The sequence below is a fragment of the Phasianus colchicus genome, chromosome Z (assembly GCF_987193195.1).
Source record: "Phasianus colchicus chromosome Z, bPhaCol1.hap1.1, whole genome shotgun sequence".
Classification (NCBI taxonomy): Eukaryota; Metazoa; Chordata; class Aves; order Galliformes; family Phasianidae; genus Phasianus; species Phasianus colchicus.
Window position 1 is genome coordinate 64,178,886 of NC_143476.1, and position 12,211 is coordinate 64,191,096.

The 12,211-nt window shown below is 44.7% G+C and overlaps 1 protein-coding gene across 1 annotated transcript; it reads left to right on the plus strand.

Annotated features, from left to right (window-relative positions):
* Nucleotides 1–3,323: 3,323 nt before the first annotated feature.
* Nucleotides 3,324–5,728, plus strand: LOC116237175 (relaxin-3-like). Its single transcript, XM_031606161.2, has 2 exons — nucleotides 3,324–3,668; nucleotides 5,193–5,728. The coding sequence occupies exons 1-2, from the start codon at nucleotides 3,446–3,448 to the stop codon at nucleotides 5,558–5,560; spliced, it is 591 nt and encodes a 196-aa protein (XP_031462021.1). The 5' UTR covers nucleotides 3,324–3,445; the 3' UTR covers nucleotides 5,561–5,728.
* The last annotated feature ends 6,483 nt before the right edge of the window (nucleotides 5,729–12,211 follow it).

The following is a 12,211-nucleotide window of genomic DNA, read 5'->3' on the forward strand; positions in this document are numbered from 1 at the left end:
TGCCAATTTCTGATAAAGCCCCAGTTAGATATCTGGATAAAAATGACATGTAGTCACCAGACACATGCATGCATAGTGGTATTTCTCTTTTGAAAGAGAATCCCGTCTGTCTGGCATTAAGCAGTCTTAAGAAATATCTAAAATTCATATTTGCACAACTTTCAAAGACTCAGTATTCTTGAAGAAGTTGACTCCATGGATTTGAAATGAAGTCTCTGAAAAGAGACCAACAAAATCAAAATATCACTGTCATCAGTCCGATCTTTTGTGTAGATTGTCTGATATTTAATATGGGAATAAGACTTTTGTTCCAAGTAACAAAGCTTATCAAATTATTATTAAAAGGTGTGTTTATCTAATTTCTTGTTTTCACAAATCACAGAATCACAGAATCACAGAATGGCCAGGATTGGAAGGGACCTCAAGGATCATGAATCTCCAACCCCCCTGCCACATGCAGGGCCACCAACCTTCCCACCTAATGCTAGACCAGGCTGCCCAGGGCCCCATCCAATCTGGCCTTGAACACCTCCAGGGACGGGGCATCCACAACCTCACTGGGCAGCCTGTTCCAGTACCTCACCACTCTCTGTAAAGAATTTCCCCCTGACATCCAACCTAAATCTCCCCTCCCTCAACTTAAAACCGTTTCCCCTCATCTTGCTGTTATCTACCCTTTCAAAGAGTTGATTCCCCTTCTGTTTGTAGGCTCCCTTTAGGTACTGAAAGGCTGCAATGAGGTCACCCCACAGCCTTCTTTTCTCCAGGCTGAACAAGCCCAGCTCCCTCAGCATGTCCTTATAGGGGAGGTGCTCCAGTCCTCTGATCATCTTCATGGCAAATCACACTTTACTCTCTGTAAAATTTGATTGCTATCAGCCAATAGTTTCAAAGGCACTTCATGGTAAATGAAGGGTGTATCATTTTGAATATGGGTAGTTCTTTTCAGCTATGATGGACCAGCTTAGCCTCTGACTTTATTTAAATTCATAGCAAATTGCTGAAAGATTGCCAGTTAGGCTTTTCTGTATAAAACCCTGCTTGATTTAAAGTTATCCAACTTACCAGTATGTGTCCTTATAACCTACTATTTGAATCACAATAGATCTAGTCAAAAGCCCTAGGTGCACAGGCAGGGCTATTAAAATATAGCTGCAGGAAAAACACTGAGTAGTACACCCTACTGGTGACACAGCACTGAGCATAATTACATGAAGCAACGTCAGACTGCTGCGAGCTTATTCAGGTATGATCCTTTATAAAACTCATTAAATCACTGCCTGTTGTTGCAGTCTTTAATCGTAGTAAAAGAGAATTTGCAGCCTATGCTTTTCTACAAGGAAAGTGATGAAGAGTATTGCAGTGTGAGCTCCCATGAGGAATTATGGATGTCTTGAAATGCCATTCCCTCTCTTCCCTTCTGAGTTCTCTTTGACAACTCACACTCAATCACCTACCAACAAGCTAACAGAGACATAGAAAGTGCTCTTTTGCATTTTGTAGCCCTGAAGAAGCACGTGAGTTTAGAAAGTTTTTCTGAACTGTTTGTTTTCCAGTCTTTTGTTGAACCAGCATTTTGCAGTTGCAGTCAGAGGTTATGTGCTTCAGACATCTGCAAAAATGAGTTCTTGTGAAGACACTGAAGATATCTATCCTAATGCCTACCTTGGCCTGAGGAGGGTTAGGTGCGGTATTGCATTAATGATGTTCCAGTTAAATTTGAAACTAAAATGCTTGGAGGTGTCACAGCCAGACTGACCAACCAGTGTGACAGCACCTGCCTTGAATTTCCCTGGTGAAAGGCTCTGAAAAATCACATCCTAAATTTTAAAGAATGGATCTAATATTTGGTATGGGCATAAGGGTATAAAATAATTGATATTAGTTTACACATTAAATAAATTACTCAGGTCAGTCACTGCCAAACTCTGGAGGCACGTTCCTTGTTGCCCTGAAGTTCTGTTAGCACTCCTGCACACGATGGCAGCTCTCCAGGTAGGCTAGGAACGAGGCCACCAAAAGTCCACAAAATGTGATGCACATATTCAGAAAAGTCTACTACACCAACCAGGTTGAGCTGCCTCTCTTTAAAAAATGCAGGTTGTCAGTAACTCAAGCTCAATTTGTATGTAAGATGTACATAAACAGATGGAGGTTTTGTCCTTCAGAAACTTCAGACTGACAGCTTCCACCTGGCAGGACCCCATCCTCTAGTAGTCCAGGTGAAGTCTGTGTCTGCTCCTGAAGCTACAGCCTCATCCAAAATATTGCAGACTGGACCAAGAAGGAAGTCCAGGCACACAAAACTTTGTAGCTTGCATACTTTCTAGATCCAGCCTAGTGTAGAACACAAGGAGTCCTCCTTGAAAACACGGCTGGTGCGTGTGTTCCTCCTTTCCAGCTGAGGTGCATCAGTCACCTTCATATGCTGGCTATGTGTTTCCTGGGTGCTTTCCTTCCAGATTGAATTCTGCAGCTTTTCCATGTGCTAGCACCACTCAAGGAACTGAAAGCATAAGCCTGACACAAGAGGACCCGCTGACAACTGCCTGACTGTATTTTCAGACTTTTTAGCTTTTGTAGTACGAGTGTTTAGAAAAGGGACAGCAGGGATTTCCTGTCCACTTAGGCTGAAAACCGGAGCCACCTCAATGAAACAATATTTACTTTCACAGGGAGCACAGCTTGTGAAATGAGGCTGAAGAATTTCCCCACCAGCACTGCTGGGGGCTGCGCCCAGAGCCGAGGTGGCCCCGAAGTGGCTCAGTCTCAGTGCGGGCGCCGAAGGAGCTCAGGCTCTGCCATCGCACTGCAAGCGCCCGCAGTTCTGTGGAACGGCGTTTATTTCACCGTGCTGCCTTCTGTATCTTTGCTTCAGCCCAAATGTTGAGGATCTGAGCGGTTCGGCACGCTCTAGACCGGAAAAGAGTTGTCAGAGGCGGTGTTCACACGTTGAAGTCATTCCAGACGGCATCACTAGCCGACACCTGGAAGCGAACCGGGAGCACAGCGGAGGAGGTGGGAGCGTGCCCCGTTCCCACGGCGCAGGACGGCTGCCGTCGCGCCCCTACCTCACGCTTCGGTGCCGCTCGGTGCCGGGCAGGCGAGCGGGCAGGATGGAGTCTGGCGGGGAGCTTCCCTGCCCAGGGAAGGGTCTCGAGAGCGGGAGGAGAGAGCGCTTTCCCTTCGTCCGGAGGACGGGGCGGCGCTCCCGAGCCGATCCTCGACGCCCACCCGGTACGCGGACCCGGCAGCGGCGGCATCAGGAGGCGGGGGCGGGAGGGCAGTGCCCGAGGTGGCGGGATCGGGCTGGGCTGAGGCGATGACTGAGCGCCGCCCTCAGCCCATAAAAGCGCGAGGCGGACGGCAGCCTGGGGCAGCTGCGGGTGGCGGTTGCACTCGGGGCAGCTCGGGCGGACGGCTCGCTACGGGACGGCTGCGCACCATGGGGGCGAAGCTGCGACTGCTGTGCGCCGCCGCGGCGCTGCTGAGCGCGGCCGTGCCGGGACAGCCCGAAGCGCAGGGCGCGCTGCTCCCTGCGGGCGACGGGGACGGATACGGGGTGAAGCTGTGCGGCAGGGAGTTCATCCGTGCCGTCATCTTCACCTGCGGCGGGTCCCGCTGGAAGCGGCTCTCCCTGCTGGCGATGGAGCCGGCGCCCGCGGTCGGTGAGTGCCCGGGAGCCGGGGGGACGGGCGCGGGGCTCGTCCGCCCGCGAGGCGAAAACCGAGCGGGGAGCCAGGGGAAGGGAAGCTCCGAGCTCCGACGCAGGTGGGTGTTCAGCCGCTGCCCTGGCGGAGTTCCCCGCGGTGTCGGCGCTCGTCCGTGCCGGAGGTGGACAGCGGAGTCCCCGCGCCGCGACGTGCGGGCGGTGGCGGCACAGGGCGCCGCGTGTCCGTGCTTAGCGAGTGGAGCCCCGAGCCCGGCGCTGCGGACTGACATCCCGACGGGCGGAGCTCCGTCAGCGATCTTCGGTGAAGTATCTCACGGGTAAAACGTTCCGCGCGATTTTACTAAGTCAAATGCAGTAAGGAGGGGTTAGGAGTTTTTGGATGACTTGTCAAACAAGTTGTGAAATGCCCTCAGGTTACGGTAAGTTCAGGTGCTGGCTCTCGTCTGTACTGATGCTTCAGCATCTGTAAGTGAAAGTGACACTTATAGGCAGAAAAGAAGTCGAATTATGGCTGAGACGTGCAATGAAAGGGAATGAAAGGGCTGCTTTCTTCTTATTTAAGCGTGCCATGAGCAAAGTAACTTTTTACTTGCGCAGTAAATTAGTTTTTTCTACCTTTTTAACAAGTTGAGTAGTAGATAATAACTCCGAAGTACATGAAAAGCTGCTGTTCTTTTTGTGTGGCACCTTTTCCAGCCATCCCGCTGGGCTGGGAGCCTTTCTGCCCCGGTGGTTGCTGAGCAGCAGTAACTGTCTGACAGAGTGAAGGGGCTACGACTGCCACCTTCTTTATTAAACACGTGTTCCATCTGCCATGTGTCACTTGTCCTTACTGAAGTAAATATAACATTCGCTGCATATTCTCATATTCTTTCAGCCTGTTGAAAGAAATAAGACCAAAGTGACAGCACTAAGACTAGAAGGCAAGCATTTCTTTCAGGCTGTTTAACTTTAGAATAAAATAAGCTGCTTCTCCTCATATTAGCTGAAATAAGCAGTGCTGCTCACCTTGGCAAAAGTTAAACCAGGAGAAGCAATGCATGGTGAATGGAAGTGGAGCTGGATCTATGGGAACAGCAGGGCCAGGGGTACCAAGTATGTTCTGAGACTTTCCAAGAACTGGAACCTGTCAGCTGACATTATAAAGACATTATGTCACCTGTAAGAAACAGTTCATATGAAATATTTGCATATTGAATCCAATACTCAATCCTCCTCCCTTCATTTTTTCTTCACTTGATACCAGTTTGTGTAACTGTGCATGAGAAAGGGAATGTGTGCACCTCAAGGACAGCTGTCACACTGTACTTCTGTCTTACAGGCAGCCTAGCCTTGGAAATAAGGATTCCCCTATAAGTGATCCATAAATTAATCACAAATGTAGGCTCTGCAGCACAGCAGTTCTCCCAGATAAAAATGCTTTACTTATTGTCCTGAATGGGTTTTCCCTTGCTGCTACATAGAGCTGTGCTTTCTGATAATCCTGTAGTCTTAACCTGAAGTCTTTTCTTTCAAACAGATTCTTCTCAAGCAGCAAGTAACAACCTGCTGGGACACGTCAAGCTGCAGTCAGTTCTGGGTCCTGAGATGGAGCAGATGCAGAGAAGCAACCTACTTCTTGGATTGGAGAAACTGAAGGACTTGTACAGCTTTAATGACTATAATGAATATGAGCCTGTGGCAGATGACTTCAAGGAACTTCTTCGCCAGCTAGAAGAGGCTGCTCAGAGGGACAAGGGAGGAGCAGGAATTACAGCCCCTGTAGGACCCAGCAGTTACCCTTGGGCCAGGAATCCCAGAAGAAAACGGGAGTCTCTGGGTTTGGCAGGAATGTGTTGCAAGTGGGGCTGTACCAAGGCTGAAATCAGTACTATATGCAGAGTTTAAAATCCTCTCTGCACTCGTGCATGAAATCTATGTTAGTCGCAGTGCTACTTGATTGAATATTGTGCAGAGGGAGAAAACTATGTATTCTATTTTGTCTGTAAGTGCTGGTCTATTAATAACACCTTTTTTCTTTAAAAAAAATAATAAAGTCCTCAAGTGTAACTGTAATGACTTAGTTTTGCTGCAGTAACTTTAAATCTATATGTCTTCACAATTCATCTTAATATCTGTCTGTTACTCTTATACTGCAAATGTAATTATCTTTGTAACACTTCAGGAAAACCTTAAGTGATTCACTAAAGTATAATTATTCTAAATATAATGGAGTTATCCTTTCTGAGGGAAAGAACACCCAGGGATGTTCTTGAGATGAGATTCACAGTACAAAGCTGTATGACACTTTGCCTGTTGAAACTCCCCTAAACACAGACTCAGCTCTGATTGTTTCAAACACTTTTTTTTTTTTTTTCCCCTTTCTAACAATTGCAGAATTGTTTTATGCAACATCTTCCTAAAAAAATTACCACAATAGAATACTTGCAGGCTAAATATTTCTTCTTTTAAGATGTGATCTTTGATCAAAAAACCAATTAATGAGATTATTGCATTGCTTCTTTATCTCTTTTCCTAAGATATTATTCTAGGACCTCGGCATCTATCAATCATCTTTATCACTTTTAAACCTTGTAAATTCTAGTCAGAGATGGTGCAGAATGAGTGTTCACCATGAGCATTGCCCCCCCAGCCCACATATAGCTTGAGAAAGACTTCTTACACCTAGAAACAAAGATGTACCTCCAGTCATTCAAGTTGTTAGCTTACACCTTGAATGGAACAGCCTAAAGTTTAATTTCTTGGGTAAACACAACAAGGTGTTGAAACTATAAATAGCCAAAGATGAAAGCATGAAGCATCAGTATTGATCTGACAGAAACAGGCATTGTCACAAGCATGAGTCAAGATGCGTCATTGTGCATTACCTGGAGAAATGGTAAAATTCGTGGATTTATTTGGTTTCCTAATAGTCCTGTTGTAGCCTTTAAAGGTGTAGCAGGCCAGCTGTGACACAGGTATCAAATAATTTGAATTAAGTTGAAATTCAACCTGTGTTTTACAGGAAGGAAAAATTTGACTCCATGAATACATTTGTATACTCAAAGGTGTTAGTTTTGTTTTAATGAAAATTGAGTCCTTAAAAACCTCCATTCGTTTTTTCTATGGGTAGGTTAAATTTCTTTAGTTTCTTTACACTGTAGTTTTAGGTGACCATTACACATCACTCCACTGCTGCAGCAGGTCTAACCATGTGGCAGGATGCATCCTGCTGCTGATTGCGGGACACTCATGCTTTCTTTAAGACCAGAAGCAAACTTGAGATGTCTGACTAGTTACACAGGGGAAGCAAAGATGTTTTTAAGCAGACAGTTCAAAATATAAAAATATTGAGTCAACATATTGATCCAAATGGCAAACACGAAGGCTTAGTACTGCTGTACATATAGAGCAGCATAAATATGCACACAGCAGTTCAAAGCATCACACTGTGTTTACCATCACAGTTGTTCAAAAATACACACATTTCTACAAGAAATTGGCCTTTTTCTCCCCTCCATTTCTCTCAGTGATCAATTAGCTATTGAGAAAAGCATTGTCTTAGCAATCACTGCTTACAGAAATTGCAGTCCCCTTGATGTGAACTTAACTCCAATGAAGTGGTCAATATTTGAGTAATCTATCAACGTGAGCCACCTTTTGAACAGTTGTTTGAAGTCTGTGAGTAGAAAATGATACATTACTGCACTGCCGTATTAGAGCAGCTATTAGTGTCTGCAAGAGTTTATCCTAGTGAGGGGGAGGTCCAGGATTATTACTTTTTTTACTGTGCATAAAATATGATGCAGATCTGACTATGAATTCTTTGAACAAATCAGCCCAAAGACATATGGATAATACCTATGTCAGTCTGAAAGTAATGCCCCCTATTTATTTTAATGGAAATGACAACAGATGCAAAGACTACGAAAACACTATTTGATAGAGCATGTTCTCAGCTACAAAATACCATTTTTCAACAGAGTCACCACCTTTATCTGATTTTCATGGCTGAGCTGTTTAAGACACTCTTCAGCAAAAGCTGTGCACAGCCATGCAGAACATGGCTTGTCTTCTGCACTGTGTCATCACTGCTGAAATTCATCATCCACCACCTCTCTGTGCTCACATCCACTGTTTGGTCTCCATAAATGCTCAGCAAATGAAGACGAATGTCTTTTGGTGCCATTTTTTTGCATGGAGCAATTCAGTGGTACACCTTTGCTTCATACATACATTCATGTCAGATGTCATTCTGTCAGACTGCCACTCAGTTGTCTTCTGTCATATGGCAACAGAACGTAATGGAATGTTGGTGGAAAGGTTCAGTTTCTGCTGCCATACCACCAATACCCATCTCTGATGTTGTGGGCCAGCATAATAAAATAGGAGGTGTTACTTCCAGAGCAGCCCTTGTACATCGCTTGTCTGTGTCTACATCTTTCTCTCAACATTGTGTTTTTGAAAGGCTTCCTGAGTCTATGGTCCATCCTCCTCATCAAACAGCAGAGACACAACAGGAGATGCAAACTACTTTTCTCGTCAGCAGAACATAAGATGGTTGAATTTATATCCTGTGTGCTCCTTTTACCAACAAGGAGCTGAAAGAGGCTCTTCTAAGTTGTGTCACACATACCCAACATAAGTTGAATGGATTTTTCATAACACAGCTTTTATGCATCCTGGGAACAGACACAGGAGTTGTTGGCACTTTTCCCTGGTTTTTTGCTCCATCAGTTACGTGACCATCGCTCTAGTGCTCTGTGCCACCTGCCTCATGGCTGTGCCTTGAGGCATCAAGTTCTCCCTCCACAGTGTGCATGTGCAGTGCTACTTTCTGGCCTATGTATTCCACAGAACCAGAACTAATAAGGAAAAAAGTATATCTGCTCATCTCTCTGCAGTCTTTTCCTCTACCTGTCCTCACATCTACATTTCTGCCCTGGATTTCTCCTGTACTTGATTTGCAATACTATAAATTCCACAACTGCAGCATACCATCATGTTTTAACATTGAAATGTACGAGGTTACATCTGTACCCATAGATCTTCATGAGTACTTCTTTGTTAACACAGATATATGAGGCAGCGAGTCTCTCACATACGGAAACTCAGAAGGGAAAACAAAGCTTGCTTCCAGCCTTTCCACTTTGAAAACGCTGTGTGCTGTCCAGTGGGCCAACCACAGTCCCCAGTAGGATGGGCAGCTTTGCCTTCTCTGAGTTCTGCAGCTTGGCCTGAATCTCGCCAACTCCATGCAGTCTCTATGAAATTGCAGCTGGTGCCGAGCAGTGCATCTTCAGAAACAGTTTTGTTCTGACAAGCTGAAAGAAAAGTGTAGTAAGGTGTGGCTTTCTGCCAATGTACTTGACAGAAATCATGATTTCAGCTCTCCAGTTATCATTCTTTAGTGGGATATTCAATACCAAGCATTTCTTTGAGTGATCAATTTGTTAAAAAACATTTCTCTGTGACTGCACTACTGGCCCTGCAGAAGTTGAATTCAGCACCAACCAGTCTTAGCATCAAAGGCCGTCACTGGAGAGTTTCTTTGTCTTTGGTTTTATACCTTTTGTCCCTGTGCCAACAGGTGAAATCCCTGCTACACAGGGATGGTTACCACGCACCAGCACAGCGTGAGGGTGCAGTTCCCACTCATTCTTTTCCAATTGAGATGAGATGCAGTGCCAGGCCAATCTCAGCTCTCCTGTGCCATCTGTGCACTGTTCCAGACTGGCAGAGATTTCAGCAGTCAGGCCAGAACTCCTCTTCTACCAATATGCAACAGCTTTTTGTCTATGACTTTTTTTTCAGTAATATACAAAGGGACAGGTGTGTTCTGCCATGTGTGTAGGCCAAGGTACCTGAACAGATAGACCACTTCTCAGGGCTTCTTAAAGTTTTTAGCAGTACTGCTACATTTCCATTGAGAGGAACGTTGGGTACTCCTCAGTGTTTGTCAGATTTCCTGTGTTACTGACACTGATTTTATGTTTCTCACCATTGGTCTCTTGGGTCTTTTCCACCCTTATCGAGTACTGCCTCACAAAAGAACTCTGTGCTGTCTACCTCAGAAGGCTCACCAGCTTTATATGACATGGGAGAAGACTTATTCTTCTGCTGAATAACTGGAATAAAAGCACCAACTCTTTGTTTCAATTTTAACCCACCTACAATATTTGCAGGCTCATCCACCTGATGTAAGAAAAAGGTTCTCAGCTTTGCTTCAGGAATCTTCCTGCATGGCACCAAGGAATGTTTGGCAAACCATCTCAGCTGCTCACATTCACAGTTTCTGACAGGTGCGGAGTGAAGATATATTCAGAGGTACATTCATCCTGCAAAGGACTCTACACTCATTAGAATCTCACCCTTCAGTGTCCACACAACCTCTCTTCAAGGATTTGCAGTTACCCTGCAATTCAAGGGAATCTTTCCCCCTTGTGTGGAAGCACACCTTGCATCTTCTTTCTGGCCCTGTCAGACTTTCCTTCTGGCAAACTGTCTGTAATTCTAGCTTTATCAGTCTCCCCTCCTCCTACCCCCCAAACAAACAAACAAACAAACAATAACAACAACAACAACAAGACATATTGGAACCTAAAAATCACTGTCACCAGAAGAGAAAATGCTAAAAAAAAGTAAATGCCAGAGTGAGCAGAACTCTGGACCTGTGATAATCTGTTAGAAGCTGAAGGAGCAGGGCTTCTTTAGTCTCAAAAAGAGATAGTTTCTGGGACTTTCTGCAGTCTGCAGCAAGTTGTTAGCCCCTGCCCAGGGTCAGACGTGCATGCTACACCAACCAGATACCAAGGAGTCTCGGTTCCTTAGTGGTGTGGTACAGACTGACAGGAAAGATGACATTGCTGAGCAACAGATGCAAAGATGCTGTCTGAGAAAGTCAACCCCAGTCAGCAGATAGCAAGAAAAGTCAACACAAAAATACCCACGATGTTCATTCTGAGAAACAAAGGTATCAAAAAAGATTATGGTCTGAGCTACCCTCAAAAGACATAGCAAACTTACTAGTAAGCATTTGGAAAACTTGTAAATAGAGTATGACTACATAGCTTCTCTGACCAGAGAAGTCTTAGCATTGTAATGAAGATGAGCAGAAAATATACAGAACTAGTGAGTGAGTTGTTACAACTGTAAAATGGAATAAGGTAGTATAAAATGGTTATATGTACTACTGTTTACTACTTCACTGAAGGAGCCAAAAAGCACAGCCACCTACTCTCTGCTGTCACAGTGGTGCACGGCCAGAGGTTTTGCTGACCCTATCTCCATCCATGAGCATTTTCTCTCTCATCCCATTAAGGGGGACAGAAAGAGCACCTGGGTGGGCATTTAGTGATCAGCCAAGTTTATCCCACACAACACTCCAGGCTGAAGCCTCAGATTCATCTACATATGTCACTCCAAAAATAGTGCCTCCTATTTATTTCCACAGAAATAACAATGAATTGCAGAATAACACTATTTGATAAAGCAAACACAACACTCACCACCATTAGCAGATTCACATGGATTAACTGACTGTTTGATGTTCTTCATTTCATGGTGTGACAGCAGTGAATGTCCATCCAGAATGTAACATCTTTCACATCACTGTTGCTGCTGCTGAAACACACCACCACCACCTCACTGTACTCACATCCACTGCTGGTCTCCATAAATGTTCTGCAAGCATGTTGAATGTTAGTAGGTGCCATTTTCTCCACAGGGAAGAGTTCAATGACACCCTATTGCTTCATATGCACGTCCATCTCAGACACCATTTTGTCAAACTACCCCTCTGCTGCCATCTGTTCCATCGCAACAACATGTAATGGGACATTATTGGGTATATTCAACCTCTGCTGCCATACCACCACCATCTGCCTCTGATATCGGGAGCCAACAAAATACAGTTTCAGAGCAGCCTGCATATATATGAATGTGTGGGAATTCTAAGTGGACAAGAGAACTTTCAGATGTCTGGAAAAAACATTCCTACAACAAAGATAAGGTCTTTTTAAGAATTAGACAAAGAACTTCAGAATGGTCAGTCTGGCTGCAATTTAGAGCATAAGAAGAAATACAGCAAACATTCAAGTAAATAACCATGTTGGTACCTAGAAGATGATGAGGAACAGTTAAGGATTTGAGGAAAACAAACAAAAATGTTCTAAATTTTGTGGTTAGGTAGGATGTTTAATATAATTAGAATTGTTTGTTAGGTTTCATTAGAAGTAATGTGGTCCAACTCCCCTACAATGAATCGGGACACCTACAGATACATCAGGCTTTTCAGAGCCCCACACAGCCTGACCTTGAATGTCTTCAGAGACAGGACATGGACCAACACTCTCGCCAACTTGTTCCAGTGCCTCACCATCCTCAAAAGGCTTTTTCTTTATATCCAATCTAAATTGGCCCTCTTCAAGTCTGAAATCATTTCCCCTTGTCTTAACAGACCCTGCTAAAGATTTTGTCCACTTCTTGCCCCCTCTTAGACACTGAAAAATCTGCTCTGAGGTCTCTCCAGAGATTTCTCCTCTGGAGTCTGAACAGTCC

Bases quoted from the DNA above. Each gene is read 5' to 3' on its own strand.
- LOC116237175 (XM_031606161.2), top strand. From the start codon at position 3,446: ATGGGGGCGAAGCTGCGACTGCTGTGCGCCGCCGCGGCGCTGCTGAGC. The intron at 3,669-5,192 runs GTGAGTGCCCGG...TCTTTCAAACAG, and splicing joins GGAGCCGGCGCCCGCGGTCG to ATTCTTCTCAAGCAGCAAGT.